General features: G+C 38.2%; 1 protein-coding gene across 3 annotated transcripts in view; it reads left to right on the top strand.

Moving 5' to 3' along the window:
• Positions 1-18779, top strand: part of STIM2 (stromal interaction molecule 2) — a 69924-nt gene that overhangs the window by 25421 nt on the left and 25724 nt on the right. For all 3 annotated transcript variants that reach the window (XM_084516691.1, XM_084516690.1, XM_084516692.1), the window contains exon 2: positions 10465-10595. In XM_084516691.1, the coding sequence (XP_084372817.1) occupies positions 10465-10595 (131 nt within the window). The remainder of the gene's footprint in view (positions 1-10464; positions 10596-18779) is intronic.

Consider the following 18779-nt stretch of genomic DNA (forward strand, 5'->3'; position numbering starts at 1 on the left):
TGTAGCAGAAACACTTCTGTTGGAATTTGTCTGGCTCTGGGCCTCTTCTTGTTCTTCTGTGTATTGCAGGGAGCAAGGAGCAGCAGAAACATTGGTAATACGGTGCACAGGGGATCCAGTTCCAGCAGAGTTGGGGAAAAAAATCTAGTATGTTGTTTGTCATGCTTCAGCCTTTTCAAATCCGACAGATACAAATGGCCATTAGTGTTTAAAGTCTCTTTTAAGACTCTTAAATTTTTAGTAAGCTTTATTTATGGTTGTCATGAAGCACCTGTAATGACTCTTGTAAAAATAGTCATTATCTGGAAAAAGCATGCTGTCCTTCGTTTCATCTTGATTTTTTTCACCTGTGCAAGTCAGGAACAAAGGCAATCTCAAGTGAGGACTTGAGAATAAATATTGTATGTATCTCTGAAAGTAACCAAAGACGTTAAATTGTATTTTATACTAATAATCTTTTGCAGATGGTTGTAACCTCAGTTGTCACAGTGTTAAATTTAAAGAAAAAGCACACTTTCTCATGCTTTCCCTTGAGTAAATTTCCAGGTAAATACCTTTCTGTTTCTTCTCTTCAGAAAACTTAAAACCACCACTTATTGATATCACAATCAAACAAATAGAGATGATGAGAACAAAAACACCCACCCACCTGGCTTTGTGTAGCCAGGTGTCACAGTCTGTTGGCTTTGGGAGAGACCTGTGTGTGTTCAGGTCTTGCATTTTGAAATCTTACTGCGTATTTTGGCTCATAGGTTTTTGGAAAGCAATCAAAACAATTGGAGCTTGACTTATGGAGCTACATAAATTAAACACTACGTGGACCTCTGTATTGCTATAAAGCCCAGCCATGCCACCAGTTTGTGCTTAACTATGTATGCTGTGTCTCCTCCACTTGGTAGTTGTCAGCTGCAACAAGTCTTCCAGGGCACGGTACGGAGGGCAAGGATTTAAGACCTGGAGCTGCAGTTCCCCACTCAAGTAGTAGCATAGCTGTTGTTCCACTGCATTAATTCTCATTTTGTTTATTTTGCTCACTCGCTGCATCGGTGGCTGGGTTCAGAAGACACCACAGGACCGGGGTTTAGAAGCAGTGCTGTCTGTGAAGTGCTTTTCTGCTGCCTCCTCCTTCAGTTTCTCACCCTCCTGCCCCCCTCCCTCTTCTGTCGCAAGTCTTTGTGTAGGAATATAGAGAACCAATTCAGGCTGAATCAGTTTCCTGAGCCTTCCTCTGCAGCACGACGGCACAAATGTGCTTCTGTTGGTACAAGGAAGGGGACAGTACAGGGGTAGGAACAAACGGTGGGGTACGAACAGTTAGGAATCCTTTTGGCACCAGACTTTGGCTTGTTCTGCCTCAGAGCATATGTGAAATAATTGCCTTGGCTCTTCCTTGCATCCTGGATGTGTTCGTGCTGTTGGGGAGCAACTGATGTTATTTGAAGCCGTGCAAGTAGTGTTTGGCGATGTGTGGTGCTCAGGCAAACGTAGAATACTCAGGAGCTTTATGCTTTGCTTTTGCTTTTGTGAACAGTTTCTCAAAATTTGTCCAGAGGCGTAAGCCTACTGCTTTAAGCTTGTGTACAAATGATATCTGTGTGCGATGAGAAGAGCTGTGTGTTTTCAGGTATGCATCATTTAACCATCAGCTTGAGCGAATCCTATCCAATGTTATATAACTTGTTCCGAGTTTTGGACTTTTTAGTTGAACCAAGTTTCCTCTTTTGTCCTCCACATGACAGCAGTACATGATGTCAGGCACATGATATTTGTTGTCTTCTCATTGTGTAAGAACTGGCTTCTCTTTTAATGCCCACTTTAACAGCCAAGGGAGTGGATGTTGGAAAACAATACCCTTCAATACCCTTTGCTACTACTTCCATGGGCCCCAAAATATATTAATTAAAACTCTGTCAACCAAGAATAATCTGAGTTATGTGCGTCTAGAGTTTATTCTGACACTCTTAATTGCAAAATCAATATCTGTGGTAAATTTGAGCTGTAGCATAATGGTGATATGTTACTTTACACGGATATGTGATCATCTTTTTTTTTTATGTTCTGAAAACTTAAAAAGAAAACGTGAAAGGGAGAGAGGGCTGTTTGGATCTTCTTAGCATCAAATAAGCTAAGGTGAACTGGGGCAGCATCAGTAGGTTTGTCAGCCCATTTTATCACTTGGCAAAATTTGTCATAAGAAAAATATTTAGCAGCATATTAGTTAGGAGCAGAACTGCCAGTTGTGCAGTCTGGATGTGAGTGCTAACTGCAGGGCAGTTCATGTAAGCTTCTGGAAGTAGGATAGTGCTCTACTAGCCAGCAATCTGCACCACTAAATCTTCCCATAAGCTAATGTGACTATTTAAAGAAACTATGATATTTGTACTTGCTCAATTACTGATGTGTTGAATGGTGCTGAAAGGAAAGGTTTAATTATGGTCTTATCGGTTAAATAAAATGAATCTCTGTAGTCAGCACGTTTGTATTTCTAAAAGCATAGACGCTGCACAGGCTGACAGATTTAATGCTCAAATGCAAAAATCCTAACAGATTGTGTGTAATAAAAAAAAAAATGCCTTGATGCTAAGGGCATGCTGTATTGGAAGTATAATGTTACAGTTTTTTAAATTTAGGTTTCAGTTGTATAATTCTGATATGCTCTTTTAAAGTATAAATACATTCTGACAACATGTTGTTACAGGAACTCTAGGGGAGCTGATGATGCTACAGATGGTGCTCATAGAGGATTAAATTTGATTCCTTCATAAGAACAGTTAATAATATACGTACTGGATCGGATGGTGTAAAAGACTTGAAGCGAGGTTGAGTAATGTCAGCAATGTCATGCATACTTGCCTGATTCGTGGATATAGGATATGATATGAATCACATGTGAAAACAAATATCAGCAGAACTAGCGTAGTTAAATGTCTAAGTGTAAAGGTGTAGTTTATATGAAAGTAGCTCATGACCTTAAAACTTCTCTAGTATATATCTTTCACATGCTTTATTATAACTGCCTGGAAGTGTAATGATTTAGGACTTAAAAGATACATTTTTAAATCTTAAAATCATATTTATAAAATTTACGTCTCTTAGTAAACTTTTCTGTGAAAAATTAAGATGGGAGTCCTTTCAAAGTGCTTTTGCTCCCTCATTTTCATTCTAAGAAGGTTTTAAACTACAATTCCAACATGGAAAAAAGAAATTGAACTTCTAACTTGTCAGCCATGCTACAGCTATGAGGTTGTTGTGTTCCACAAATCACTCTCCTCTGGAGAGAAGTTCAATGGCCTATGCTCTGCCGAACTTGTGAACTTTATGTGAACAGAAATTGGTGTACACCTTCTGTATGTTCTCACCAGAAGACCTGGCTAAGAGATTAATGCATAGCAGAGGTGTTAGTGTTAGCTCCAAGAAAAAAACACATTCTATTCTAACTTAGGATGTAAGTGATTAATATAATGTGTGAAGAGCATATCGTACTTTTTTTTACGGGTTTATTAAGTAATTTTCATGACAAAATCAAGATGCACGTCATGTTTACAATCACGTTAACTGAATTAAATATTTCCCTTCTTGGCCTTGTAATAAAGGATAGTAAAGTGAGACAGTTTGTATTGCTAAGAGGAGACATCAGACATCTGTCTTTTTTTTTTTTTTTTTACTGTACTTACAGGTTTGCACACTAACTATTGTTACCTTATAGGTAAGGTTGGAAAGAGGAAAAGTGGAGAACTTTTCAATGGGTAGCATAAGATAACATCTCCATCTCCCAATGAGCTCTGATACTTCTTTGTTAAGTTGGCCAGAGTTTCTCTTCTAAGTCATCTGTCTTTAACCATTTTATATGTGTTGTTCAGCTTCCCCCTTTCAAACTCACACGGGCTCAGAGAGGTTGTGCAAAGGGAGAGTCATGAATCCATCATCTTGACTTTTGTCTAGACATAGAGAAGAGTTGTAATTTGCTAATTAACTTACTAACAATCTAAATGTTTGCACTGATATCTTGTTTTGTCAGAGTAATCCATGAAATGATTAATGTATTCAAACTCTTTATATAACTTCCTCTTCAAACAAGCATTGCTGATTTGGGCTCATTGGAAGATGCTTGCTTTGAATTCTGTTTAATTACAGCAAAATTAGATTTGACATCAAATTTAATTCTTTAGAGAATTCCTTTCATGTCTTTTCCCTTTCAGTGGTTGCTGAAAAGATCTTAAATTGATATGTGAGATGCTTTGAATGTCTTACTGGGTGATCAGAAAGTTAATCATATCTGCTGTTCTGTTTTTCACGGCTTTTTATCTGACACAGATTAGAGAAGTGCCAATCGAAACCTGCCTTAACACTTGGGTTTGCTAGTGGCATTATGTGATTGAGTTTCTGCTTTAAATAATGTATTGTTACTTCACTGTTTTCTTGTATATAAAAAAGAAATTTAAATTCACTGTTGAAGAGCTTTTTTTCTGTGGGTGTGGTGAAAGCAGAGATAAATTGATGGTGATTTTGGGAAAAAGTCTTTCTTGCTTCATCAAGTGTGTGTAGATATAATCAATTTGAATATACTGAAGATAAACAGAATAAATGGACACTTCTCAATAGTTGCAAAAACAGGTTTGAAACTTGCACATATGGATCACTTTTATACACATTGAAGGGGTATTGATTTATTTTAAGGTTGTTTTAAATGGTTATACAAGGGATATTTAGTGGATTTTTAAGAACTGTGGCAGCTTTTATGGAGCTGAACTAGCATAGTTTTTTCCCCCTCAGTGAAGTGTTACTAATCACTAAGCTTTCTATGTATTCAGAACAAGTCTTTCAGGTACCAGGTTTTGCAGTCAAGAGTTTCATTGTTAAGTCTTATCGGCTATTGTAAGCACCATTTCAGAAATTACCTGATTTCTAATATGCAAAGCTTCGCTTTTCTGCCACTGTATATCTTTAATTCAAAGACAACAGGGCATCGTAGTGTCCTCTCCTTTTGCATTACACCCCTTCCCCTTTCCCTGCTGTCATTAGTATTATTGTATGTTCCTTTTCCAGAAGCTCATTTAAGTAACATGAGTGTTTTGATTAGAAGATAAGTGTATTCTGCCCTTTTTGTCAAAATTTTGTCTGTTGCTTTAACATCTTTTTTAGTAGAAAGATGTGCTGCAGTGATGAACTTTTTTCTCTCTCATCATTTAAATAAATGTCACAAATGACATTGTCAAGTTAACTGTTATCCTGCTCAGCCTACTTGCCATATGGAGGAGTTTAATTATTAAGAGTAGGAGTGATTTGCTTTGGGAGTTGTTAATTGAAAGATTAAATGAAGCTCACTCTGAGGATCTCTCTTCAAACATTTGAAGATTTTAATGACACCTTATGTAAGCATTTAAGATAAAAGCTACATGTTTGTTGCTTTTATTGTGAATAGGCGTTTTGAACATCTGGTGAAATTTCTGAAAACACTTGCTTTCCAGTAATTCAAATAATCCCCACTGTATCGTTCAGATTTGTACTCAAGCTTCTAAAAAATCATCATTCTCTTACAGTTTTTTTTTTTGCCTTAAATAATTTTGAACTGATGGAGAAACTGTAGTATATTAAAGTATGGTGTAAAACTAAAACAGAAAAGAAATGCAGCTGTAAGAAAATAGAAATCCTAGTGAGGTGAAGATGCATTTGGTGGGGGGGGGAGGCAGGAGGAGATTTTGTGGTCACTTGCTTAGACTCTGGAAAATGCAAAGAAATCCTGCTTCTGTCACCATGGCTTGCTGAAACATAGTTATTTTAAGCTCAAAATATGTGCTTAAGAAGCTGACACTTCAGTATAGTGCTTGCCTGTGAGGTTTCCCTTTATTCCAGATGGCTTCTTAGGAGTGAGGAATCATAAAACTAGCAGAACGTGGCACACTCCTGAGTTTATCACAAAAAGGACAGTCATGGAAACATCATAGGCTTCCATGGGACTGCTGCTTGTCAGCTCTTCCTCTCGGTGAGTGCTCAACAGAAATGATGTGTAGCTGCCCACTTCTCCAAGCAACTCCCAACAGCCAAGTTCCTCTCAGCAAACTAATTGGGAACCTGATTCCAGGTACTCAGGACAATCTTGAAGGCTTTGTGTGTTCATGTATTCTTAAAAAGGCTCCTTGAGGTACCAAAAAGCCTTTGAATGCTTTGGAGACCAGATTGGAGCTGCAGGCACCTGGCAGGAGTCCCTCTGTCACACTCAGGCACAATTGCAGCACTTACGCACCAGTGTCCATATCGAAAAGAGGGGTAAATAACTGCAGGTTATCTATATGTGGGGCTGTTGGGCCTTTTCATTCTGAGATCTGCTATGTTCCCAACAGTTTAAGGAAAAGCAAATGCAGGATAGATAAGACTGTGCGATGATCATATACCCTTTGCTTTGGAGCCACGTGCATTCCTAAAAATAAATGTCAAGGGCTTTGCTGACATGAACGCTTGAAGATACGGGTAATTAATTTTCCTTACTGGCTTGTGTTGACAGTGTTGCTCTGCAAGCTTACATCCTGTTACCTTCAGGAAGTGGGATGAAAAAGCTGTGACCCTGCAGTTCAGGAGAACTTCCAACTGGAGATTTTCTTGTAGCCTTGCCTTATTGTAGCACCCTTTTAAAATGAAAGGGTGTGGGGGGGAGCCAAGTATTACTTTCCCCTTATTTGTGTTCAAAACAAACAAGTAGCTTCCTGTGTACTGTACTGGGTAACTCTTAACTCAGTTCATTATCATCATGTCCTACAAGAAGGGTGGCTTTGAGCAGCCCTCTCCTACAATTGTGGCTTTGAGCAGCTCTCTGGCCAGGCACATGTTTTCTCCTGCTCTCAGAGCTAGGAGGCAGTTCCTGACCTACTCAAGGCAGGAGGAAAGGCTTCCTTCCAAAGCCTCCGCCAAGTTTGAGCCGTAAATCTCACATTTAATATTTCAGTGACAAATTTCCTTCATTATCATGTCCCTAACGTGCGAAATCCCCTCACTTCTGACCAATGCCCAAAGAGGTGCTTTGTAACTCCTGCATGTCCTGACAGCAAGGTGTGCCTGTAGGCACATGGTACGTGTGGTGTGCCTTTGCCAGCCTCAGCTAAACAACATCTTTTACTTCGTTTTACTTTGCTAATTTCTCAGTGGTGCTCATTAAAGGAAGGATCAGACCTGAAGTTACCAGGTTTGCTTCCTGAATATCACCTCTGTACTCTTTTCTGTGACAGTGATTTTGGACCATGCTTATTTATGTATGATACAGCAGACTAGGGCAGACATAGTGGTCCAGGCCTAAAAGTTAGCTTTATCCTTAAAGTATAATAAAAGGTTTTGAATCCCAGATGCCTTTGGCAGGGTGGATTCAGAATGAGATATGAATTGCCAAGACTTATCAATTGTTACTTGTTGCTGATCCTTAGGCTTTTGATGATGGCACTTGCTGTATATCGAGACACTTCCCCTAGACTTATTCTAATGGACTGGATATTTGAGAAGTTTTTAATAGTACTTCATCTAGTATTAATTTGAATTACACCTGCCTTGTAAATGAGGCAAAATGCAGTGTTTTAAAACCTTCTGCAGAGTTACAAATGATCACATTTCCATCAGTTGTTTTTTGGATTTGGTAGGGGTCTGTAGGTATTCCTTTGAAATGATTTTCACTTATTGTGTAGGTTGTAGCTTTCTGATTTTTTTTGAAATTGTTCTCTGAAGAGAGGGATGACCAAGTGTTGTCAGTCTGGGAACATTATTTTTAATTTTACTGCATGAAAATAAGGTTGGAGTAAATTTGGGTTCTGTATAGAGTGGATTAATTTTTATTGCAGTCAAGATGTCCTGCTGGATGTTTCTCAGCTCAAAAAAGAGCAAACTGGAACTCAATCTGTTCTTCGAGAGAGATCAAGTGTTCTTGGGGCCAGGGCATGGGGCATTTGAACCATAAGTAGCCTATTTACTTCTTTTAAGAAGAGTTATAGCTCTTTCAAGCGCTTTCATGTTTAAATAACCAAAAAAGGCTTGGGGAGGTTTGGGCTGGACTTCAGGAAGAATTTCTTTCCTGTGAGGGTGGTCAAACATGTGAACAGCCTTCCTAGAGAGGTGCCTGTTGTCCCATGCCCCTTGGTGGTCAAGAGGCATTTGCAGAATGCCCTCTCATCCATATGCTTTAAGTTCTGGTTAACCCTGAAGTTGTCAAGCAGGTGCATTGAACCTTTGGGGATCCCTTCCAACTGAACTGCTCTATTCTAACGCATATTTAGAAGTACTCATTAAGATTAAGAAACTGATCAACCTCAGTGTTGAGAAAGTGTAGCCTGAGGAAAAGTTGTGACTTGAAAAGCTGGCCTTTCAGCTGAACAAAATGGAAAAGCATTTGAGTGGGTGCTTGCAAACTGTGAACTCCATTTATCTGATGTATTCCACTATGTAAGAGTAGGACTAAATACAAATCAAACAAGTTGGGTGTGTTGGAGGGACCACTTTATCTGTTCTAACAATTGGGCTTTCTTCTAACTTAAAGTGTATGTAATCTTGCAGTACAAGTATGTTATGATTCTGATATATGACTGTTTTTAAGTAGTGCCATACTCTGTGGCTACTGGAATTTAATAATTAGCAGAATGCTGCAGTGATTTGTTACTATTGCAAGGGAAGCTTTTCTATACCAGCCACCATATTCCAGGGGGATAAGTCCTTAAATCCCCCAATAATTGTAAATTTCTCATTGCAAGGTAAAAATTTAAATGCCATCTAATGTGCAAACTAAACATTTTCTAATGAAACAAAGATGGATAAATAACTGATTTTTCTAATGTTAAAAAAACAAAACCAAACCCCACAACCTTAGAAGAGCTTCATTTTTTTTTCAAGGCCTTCTGATTGCATTCCAAAGCTGAAAAATGTTTGTGATAGGCCTAGTTTAGCATTTAGTAATTTGTCTCTCTGAAATATGTGAAGTACTTGTTAAATAGGTAGTATTTCTATCTCTGTGACTGTGTTGTTGTGGTTTTTGGTTGATATGTGGACACAGATGGAACAGTTAACTTCTGTGTAATAAAACTGGTATAGAAAGTAAGAGTGCATTAACTCATGTCAGTCTGTAGGGATCAGTCCTGTTAATGTCCGAGATCCCAGCTGTGACTTGGTTGCCAGCTTTATTATACTTCTGCTTTGTAGCAAGTGGAGTTGTGTCAGCATCTCTTATTGTTATAAATTAAAAATAATCAACTGAAGTCAGAAAAGCAGAATCATGCCAATTCAATTAGTATGGAATACTAAAGCAATAAATTTTTCTATGCAAACTCAATCCTATCAATTTCTGTATGTTTCTCTTCCATTACTTGTGCAAATGAGCTTTTAATAACTTCAGTAGTAGAAAGAAAGCTTAGTCTTTTGATAGACTAGAAGCAGAAAAAAAATCGTGCCTCCTCAAATTATATTTTTAATGATATGACTGAAGCTGAGTGTACTTAACTGTTGTTTATGGGAATAGCGTATTTTTATAATGGTTATTATGTTGGGAAATCACCATCTCAGTACTGAACTTACAAAAAATAATTTCTGTATCCTTTTCCACCTCCTGTTCTTTGAAGGGTTTGGATGCATCAGAACAAATGGAAGTTAGCTACTAGTTGATGCGAAGGTCTGTGAAAGACAAGTCTTTAACGATGGGTTGATCATTGTGTATTATAAAAATGGGCAGCATTTGGCATGTGTCTTGTGGCAAGGAAAGAAAAATGGTATACCAAATCCTGACATGGGGAAGCACAGCCATCAAATGGGCACAAATCATGAGCCTTCAGTAACAGACATGGTTGAACATGTGCTATTTGTGACCTGGGTTCCTGCTCTGTGGTGACTCTGCTGTTTTTTTTTATCAGAGTATTCAGGGCTGTGGGGTATCATATTCTTGTCAGTTCGCTTTCCTTTGTGGTGTGATTTCTTCTCCTGTAGTCCTTCTTGAGTATTTTATGTTCAGTAGTACTACCTACAGTACTACTGCACTGTGGGTATCATTCCTTTATCTGCTTATGAAGCTGTGATAGAAGAACATTATAATCTATTGTCTTTCTCATCCTCATCTGCTTTTTGTTTTCCTCCGGCTTCCAGAAAGGAGGTTGGAAACAACAGTGACTTTATTTGCTGTTGTGATGATGTATCGTGCAAAATGGTTGACAGATAGGAGAAGAGGTAGAGGTTACAGGGCGTTGGCAGTGAGGGCAGAATTGCAGGAGTCAAACTATACCAGTGTCTGCTGAGAGCTTCCTTATTGCTTAAAAAGAGGGTGTGTTTTCACTTTTTTGTCAGAATTCGTATTTTATGGTTAATTTGTTGTCTTTGAACTGGAGGCTACGTGCGGGCAAGTACATGTATACAAACAAAATCTGAAGTTCCGTGTTACGCTTTGGGAATTTTATATTCTAGAGTGACAGTGACTGATATTTCTGTTCTGATTTGTTTTCCCCCCTTTAGATCCCTGCAGTTCCCTCAGCCCACCATGCTTTACTGAGGAGGACCGATTCAGCCTAGAAGCTCTCCGCATGATACATAAGCAAATGGATGACGACAAAGATGGTGGTATTGAAGTAGATGAAAGCGATGAGGTAAGAATATAAAAAGTCTTCACTTGTGCATACCTATGAGGTCTGTCCTTCTCCCTGTTTTACATAGCTGCTCTTTATGTTCCAGAACCTGAGTAGTTGTTTCTTTTTAAATTCAGCCCTTTCTGCATGAAAATGCAGAAAGTAAGTCAGAAATGGAAAATTGTTGTCCGTGGTTTTAGCCTAAAAGAAAAAAAAAAAAAAGAGTATGTATAAAAGCTGTTATTTTTGATATTAGTGTAAAAGGTCTTGGCTTGGCTTGCATTGAGGGTTACTAAGCATTGATATAATCTACCAAATGTTATTTTAGTTTCTTTGCTTTAAGATTTTCTTGCTTAAGGCATCACCGGGCTTTCCTGTTTACCTCACATTTGTTCAAGGCGCTTCATGGTGCAAAACAGTACCTGTAAAAGACAGTCTAAATGCTTTATGTTTTTTTTTTTTTTTTTTCCCCTCCCATCTTATGGGCAAGTAGTAAGCACCTCCTGCTAAAGGTTAATGACAGATTGAGGTCTATGAACTAAGGAACGTTATTCAAAGCTGCCTGAAGCATTTTGTGATAGTGCTTGAATGATTTCAGTAGTCAGGCTCCTGGTGGCCCTGGCAAAGGGCTTGCCCTTTTGTACTTCAACTTTACCATCTGGATATTCAGAATTACTGGGGAGGAATGGAGATCTATCCATGTAGTTTCACTGTTCTTGCTTCTCCAGCTTTCTGGCAGGAGAAAGGAGGGGTTGGGGTGTGTGTGTGTGTGAAGATGTCCCCTGATTTCCTGTTTGCTAAAAATGAGGGGTATTACCATGTGGTTCTGAAACCAATTCTCACTGAAGGTGAGTAGAAGAATCTAGCCTTGTTTTCTCATCCATTTTTTGTAACATCTCCCTGAAGGAAGGAAGTTATGAGTTATCGTGGTCAAGTCTAATTTGATACCACACTGAGTTCTGTGTGAATATGTACAAAACAACTATGGTGCTTCCTGAAGGAATACAGTACAATAGAGAAGATGTTCCAGAGTAAACTAACGTGCTCCTGAGGAAAAAATCTGCCCTGTACCTTAAGGCATGTAATGGTGCAGCAGTTCAGGCACTGAAAATACTCTGTAACATTAGAGCTAGGGTGTTTATTAACATGAATATCTGGGAGAGGCACAATCCAGTCTGCAAAATGAAACATTAGTGACTGTGAGCTTTCTGAGAAGCTTTTCAACATTGCATGATTATCTTGACTTGCACTGCATTTTTTTTATACACGAAGGTGAAGAAAGTTAAAAGAAAACACTGAAATACACATTGAAAAGTTTCTAGCAGTATTCAAAAGACCTGCCCTTGCTTCCAATACACCTCTTCATCTTTATCTCTGAGACTAAGTTTCCTCCTGTTGCAGAGGAGTGTCAAGGTGAATCAAAGCAGCAGAAGCTACTCTTAAATTCGTTAAAATGACTGAAATTTGAATAGATCATGAGGGTTGCGGTTATAGCTAGGGTATGAGAGATTAGTGAAGCTATGTATTCAAAGTACTCACCGTGCATAAAGCAAGACAACTGAAATGTAGCCCTTTCTCTCTACTCTGTTTTCAAATGTTGGTGTATTTAATAAGAGCTAAATTAGCTTTTTTTTCTGCATTTAGTATCTTGCAGATCAGTGAATACGTATTTGCACAGATGTACTTTCATCTAAGACATTACAAGCAAACCTGAAATTAGTGAAAACCATAATTTAATTGGAAGATAAACTAGTAATCTATATGTTCCTGTGCTGCTTTAACTAGTTTTTATCTTAATCTTCAAAAATCTGACATTTTAACAATGAAGTTATCTAATTACCTTATTACTTACAACACATGTAGTATATATTCAGAACAGTAATTGACACTGCTTCCAAAACAGATGTTTTATCTGTCAGAGTGGATAATGCTGCTTGTCTTGATTAAAGATGAGAATAGATAATAAACCACTTAATTATAAATAAAGCTTGCATGAGATACAGGGATCTTCTTAACAGCAAGGTAATGGATTCTTACTGTTACGTGCTGCATGGCTTCTGCTTACAACAAGACTCCTGGAAGAGCAGTATATTGATATTCACCAGCTTTATTATTATTATTTGGCAGGAAAAATGACAAGATATATTAACTTTCTGCTGTTGTACCACTAGTAAAACAGTGTTATGGATTGCAAGCCTGTATTTACACTGAGGAAGGAAGTTCTTGTAAATAAGTTATTTTGAGAAAGGAAAGGTGACAAGAAATAAAGATGTTGAACTACTTTAGCTATTTTAATTTGCTAATCTAGTTGAGAACCCCTGGCAGTGATTCCCGAGATCTTGCTTGCTCTTCATTTTTGGAAAGTTTCTCATGCCTTGTTTTTGTTGTAGTTTGTTTATTCTATGTAAAATAAAGTCTCACATAAAACTGTTCCTTAGAGAATGAATTTCTCTAGGAAGTAGGAAAACGTGAACATTTATAAGAAACTTCGTGTTTCCTCAAAACTTGTCTGCAACTGGAAGCCTTTTGGGGTTGGCTTCTGTAGGCTTGAAAGAAGATCTTAGCTAGCTAACCTTTGTGAAGTTCATGTGGGAAACTTGATCAAAATTTTTACCATGAGATTTATTAGTCACTGAAACACATAAGGGATTTGTGGAAGTCAGCTAAGAAAGGTGGAAGGGTTCTAGTCTGATCATGGACTGGTTAGATTTTTCCTTAGTTTTGATGTGTTACCTAAGTTAAATTCACCAGAAAATACTTTTCTAGTTTGAAATGCTAGAAAATATTTGAGGAAGAAAAGAGGTTATGTCATAGTTACTCATTTTTGATTTTTTTTATTCAGGATTCACATAATTTTATAACATTTTCCTGAATTTTTAATATAGAATAACATAATTCAAAAACAGGGAACATAACTCAAAGGAAAAAAAGATTGATTTGGATAATAAACTTGTGTTATAATTTAAAGTAGATCATGCTTTACTGTGCTGCTATTAATTTTTGTGAAGTAGGATATCACCGTGAAAGGCAGAATGGGAGGAAAAAGGAAAAGCATAGAAGACAAGACTGTAGTTATCATTAGGGTAGGTCAATATGAATTTTTCAAATCTGGCTCCTGCTACTAATATTTTACTATTAATGTACAAAAGGTTGCAGTTGTTTACATTGCTTCAAAGGTGTAGACTGTAAAAGGGTAACTAAAAGGGAGGACATTATTGACTGAGGCTTTAGTCATGTGCTGTGGGAGGCTATCTGCCTCAGGAAGCATCTGTTACAGCAGGCATATATGACTTATTTTAATGATGAAGAGGCACGAGTAGCAAGACAGACTTATCAGCATGTTCGTTATTTACCAAGTTTTTTTCCTGTTTCCAAAGAAACTGTATGTGTAGATCCTACATCATGTAATCACCTCAAGGAATCTCACTGTAGAAATAAGTAAGTTGATGGTTTTGAAATATTACTATGTTATGTGTATAATGACACAAAAGCTAATGGCATGAATTTACAGCATTTCATGGGATCCCTCGATTAGGTGATTTAGTATCTCAATATCTTGCATAATTAAAACAAAAACAAAACAAACAAAAAAACACTAAAAAGAATACCAAGAGACTGCAGTACTGAAAGCATCAAATGATCAGAGAATGCCCATGAGCAAGATTGGTCAAAGCAGCTGGAAACTCAGAGGTGAGATGTATAAGTGATGTCTGGAGACAAGAATGTAAAAATCAGTCTGTAGCAGCTTAAACAGGGTGGGTGATCATCATCTGTACAGCGACCAAAGCAGTAAAAGTAGCTAATGTGATTTGATCAGGAAGAGTAGATCAGCGCCTTGGCTGTGTGATGGGCAGCCCAAGACCTTCCTTGAAGTGAAAGTGGCCATTTCAGAACGTGTGCAAGCTCTGTGAAGCCATTAGTTGAAGGTCATATTTGCATCTGTGATGCAAATAATCCAAGAGAGATGGAACAACCTATGTTATGAGAGAGTGTTTGAAAGAAGATGAAGAGGTGGAATAATCCAGTTGGGAACCAAAATTGAGGAGGTAGAAGAGTCAAGCATAAACAGAAATAAGTAATTTCTAGAATTAGGTTGAGTCGAGAAATACATGCCTCAGTAAACCCTGCCTTTGGTGCTCATTGTCCTTTAAGGTTTTAAGAAAAAGTAGAAGAGTATGAATGGTTCTCCTTTTACTTAGTGTGTAATTTGCTGGTGATATTCCCGGTGGTTTACATTTCCTTTCTTTTAGCAGTTAAAATGGTACATACAAACACCACAGTCTGTTTTACAAGCTTGCTATATGAAAATATTGTGCACTTAAAACTTTTAAACTCCAGATACCTCTGTATTCTTGAACAAAAGCAAATTTATACACAGCATCTCTGTCCCCTTTAATTGTTAAATCTTGGAGACAGTAAAGAGTTAGCAAAATATTTTAGGGGAAAAGTACATCTATGTAATATGTTGGAAAAATGAGTGGCTGGTAGATAGTGCATATGTATAGGCAGTTGATGGAATAAATGGACATACTTCTAGCTTTCCCAAACTTTTTAGATGATAGGGAAGCATAGAAGTTACAACCTCCCTAAATTTAGCCAGAGGCTCCTGAAGAAATCCATTCAAATGTTTTTAAACTGACACGTGTTTTTTAAACTGTCACACGTGTGACGTAGTTGGAGAGCTTGATCTGCCTTTGTTAGTGCCTCTTGGGACCTTGTTAAACTTCAGGAGCTCACCCCAGGTGTTGTAACTTCAGCTGGGAGGAGATCTACTGTGAGCTCTTGCTTCCTCTCATTGCCTGCAAATATACACTCAGCAAGAAATGTCCTTGTTAAAGGACATAAATTCCCTTAGAGTTTTGGCTTTGACATTATCACTTTTATAATAAATGTCCTTAAACTGCTGTTTGTAAGGTGTGTAAGGTAGAAAATGCTTCAGAGGCAGACTGCTGGGCAAAACTGTGTGTTGTAGGGAAATGCTTACTGCGGCGGCTCAGAAACGATACAACTGTTTTGCATCATCCCAGATATCTCCCGAGTGTGTTTTACATCTCGCTGTGCGAGAACATTGTGTGAAGAACATTGAACTTTCAGATGAGTACGCTGAGTGTCCTAACCAGTATGACAGCCCTTTTCCCCCAAAGCTATCTGCTTACTCTAAAATTCCGTTAGTTTTAGTAAGCAGCTAAATTTCAGCTGCAGATGTGTTAGTAGAGGTCTTGCTTCTATTGAATTTTATCATTCACCTGCTAATGCGTTTGCCTCTGATTGTTAAAAGGCAAACTCTTCTATCCTCCTGAAGTTTTGCAGCAGCTCAGCATGTCTACACAGTCTGTGCTTTTCAGAGCCCGCTAGGCAGGAGGCAGCCCTGCCTTGAAAGCATGATGGCAGTGCTAGTCTGTGGCTGTGTCTGTGCAAAGAAGTCCAGTGGAGCGGCAGCGTCTGTTATCATGGGTATGGTTGCATAGAAACTCGTGCAGACGTGTTTTGGATCAGACCTGCCTCATGCCTTGCCTCCTTGGAGCTGCTTAAGCTAATGTGTAGCTGTCTGCACCTGTTTTGTAGCATTGCAGGCAGTTAGTCCTGCTACAATTAAATGCTCTCTTGGAAATTAATTCCAGCTTTTTTTTTTTTTTTTTTCCCAGTAGAACTTGTAGGTTACTTAAGATACACTTGCTTCTGCTTTCATTAGCCATGGACTTTGTTTTACTGGAGATGTTTCCAATATGCTTGAATAAATTACCTTATTTTACTCTGTAAAATCTTCAGAAGCTATTTCTATGGGGGGAAATGGTGAATGCTGTTGTACCTTAATTGCAGCATGTTGAATGTTAAAAGCACACTTGCCATCAACTTGCCATCATAACTTGGTAAGGCTTGACAGTGTGCAATAGATGGAGTAAATCTGGTAGCACAGGATGGGACAGCTTTGTAAAAGGCCATTTAAGGGTGACTGCTGCTAGGACTGCCTCTATACTAAGGTAGGGTTAAAGGAAAATTGAGGTTTTGACTTGTTGCAGGTTTTCTTCAGAAGAATTAAAGCAAGAGGAAATAATAAAACTGAAAGGAATAACACTGTAGAAAGGAATGGTTGCTCAAGGGAGGATGGTAACACTTAGCCAGGAGATGTTACTAATTGCTCTTAAAGTAAACTTGTCAGTTGGAGGGTCTATTTTAAGTTTGTGAAACTGAAAATCATAAACTTGTGTCTTTATCCAGAACAAGGAATAAACATAGCATGAGTGCTTCCTTCTGCAGTTAGTGAATGTGGTTAATTTTACTTTTCCACTGTTTAGCAAAAGTATGCGATTGTTCATTTGCTCCTCAAGGAGCAAGGATGTTTTGCAATTTTGCAACTTCCATATTTTTCTGCCCTGCATCTTTGTGGTGTATGGCTTTAGTGTGTCAGTGCTCCCTTGGTGTCAGACCTGTGTTGGATTTTGGTGTCTGTTTTTCTTCTTTGGAAGGGTTAGAAGTTTGTGGTTCTTGCTTCAGGCTAGTTCTTGGTTGAGTTTGCTGGGTTTTGGTGAATGTTACAGAAATAAAGGCTCTGTGGAGAGGAAGGTGGTGGCTCACCTGACCTTGCCTTGAACTGTTCCAGGGCTTCAGCTTCTGTTGGCGCCAGGATGAAAGTTTTTCATCCCCACTTTATTACACTGAATCCTGGGCTCTGGGATATGATTTTTTGTTTGTAGGAGCACAGTTGTTAATATTTCTTCTGGGATCAAAACTCCAGGTTTGATTTTAGGTGTGTGGCTTTCTTTAAAGTAATTTTTAGTTGTTTTTGAATTACCTACCTCAACTAATGGCTATTTTACACTTCTTTTTACGTAACTCATCTGCTTTCTTGGTTTCAAATTTGTAGTCTTTAAAAGGCCTTCTCCCTGTTGAATAATTATGTTGGCTAAGATAATACTTCAATGTGTTTTGTCAGAGCTAATTCTTTTAACCTCCCAATTTAGAGTTACTTTTCTAACCTCTTCTTTGTGTACTTAATGGCCAGGGCAACAGAAGAGAGATTAGCTGCCATGACAAGGAACAGAAAAATCCTCTTTCTACCAGAGTTGTTCTGTTTTTATGGCTTTCTTCAATTTAGGATGCAATTCCTTTTCTTAACAAAACTTCCATATTAGGCCAGCTCTTAAAAAAAGGTATTTTAAGCAAAAGAGATGTTTGTTGACTGTCATATCTCTTCATTAGTGACTGCATTCCTTCTTTGAAAAGTGATGTTTTCTTGTCCAGCTGTACATGCTGTAACTCTTCCCTGTGGCAGTCCTGTGCTGTGACTGTCTCTGACCTGAGAGCAATATAGGTGGGATTGAACAGAAGACAGGCACTTTGGTTTTTCATGGAGAAATCCTCATAAACACAGGACCACTCCCGTGGAGTTACTGCAAACTAATTATTTAATGCAAGTTGCTCGAGGTGTTTGTGTGTGGACTCCTTGTTTAAAAAAACAAACAAACAAAAACATTTAGTCAAATACCCTAACAGTCTTTCAATGTAAATTAGATCTTTTCCACTATTCTTCTCTCCTTCTGGATTTTTTTTTATTGTAAACTTAGATTTTTCTGTATTTGTGATGAAATTTGAAATTAAGCTTTCAGTTTTCCCCCCTCAAGCTTACATAGCTGTGTTCGCATCAGTGCCGTGTGAATGTATCTGTTAACTCCTGCTCCCTCTGCTGGCTTTGTAGCCCAACAACAGGAAACCTTGAAAGTTTTCCATACATCCTTTCTGCATTGCTTAACTGGCTGTCGAGGTAACCCATGTTGCATTTTAAAAATCAGAACGCTTTCCTGTATAACCTTATAGGGCTCTTGTGTGATATGTAACACCCTAAAGCTTTTCTGTATATCAGTTGGCATCTGTCATCTCTTTCTTCCTAGCCTTGTCTGTAGCATGATTTTCTTAACAGCATTTCAGACTTTTTCTTGACAGCACCTGTAGCTGTTCAGATGTTCCTGTCGTGAAATATTTTGCTTTTGCTGTCAACTAGCAATAGATGGAAGAAAATTGAAAACTCGGAGGTATGAGCTTTAGCTGGGGAGGTGCAAAATGTGCTGAAACCTTTAGCTACAGCATGTATTCCATTCTGTTCCCCTTCAGAAACCACACTGGCCTTTTTAAAACAAATGTCTGTGCCTGTCACAGACACCTTCGATTGTACATCGTGTGCTGGTTATGGGAATTACCAGCTTCAGA

The sequence above is a fragment of the Aythya ferina genome (assembly GCF_964211825.1).
Source record: "Aythya ferina genome assembly, chromosome: 4".
Classification (NCBI taxonomy): Eukaryota; Metazoa; Chordata; class Aves; order Anseriformes; family Anatidae; genus Aythya; species Aythya ferina.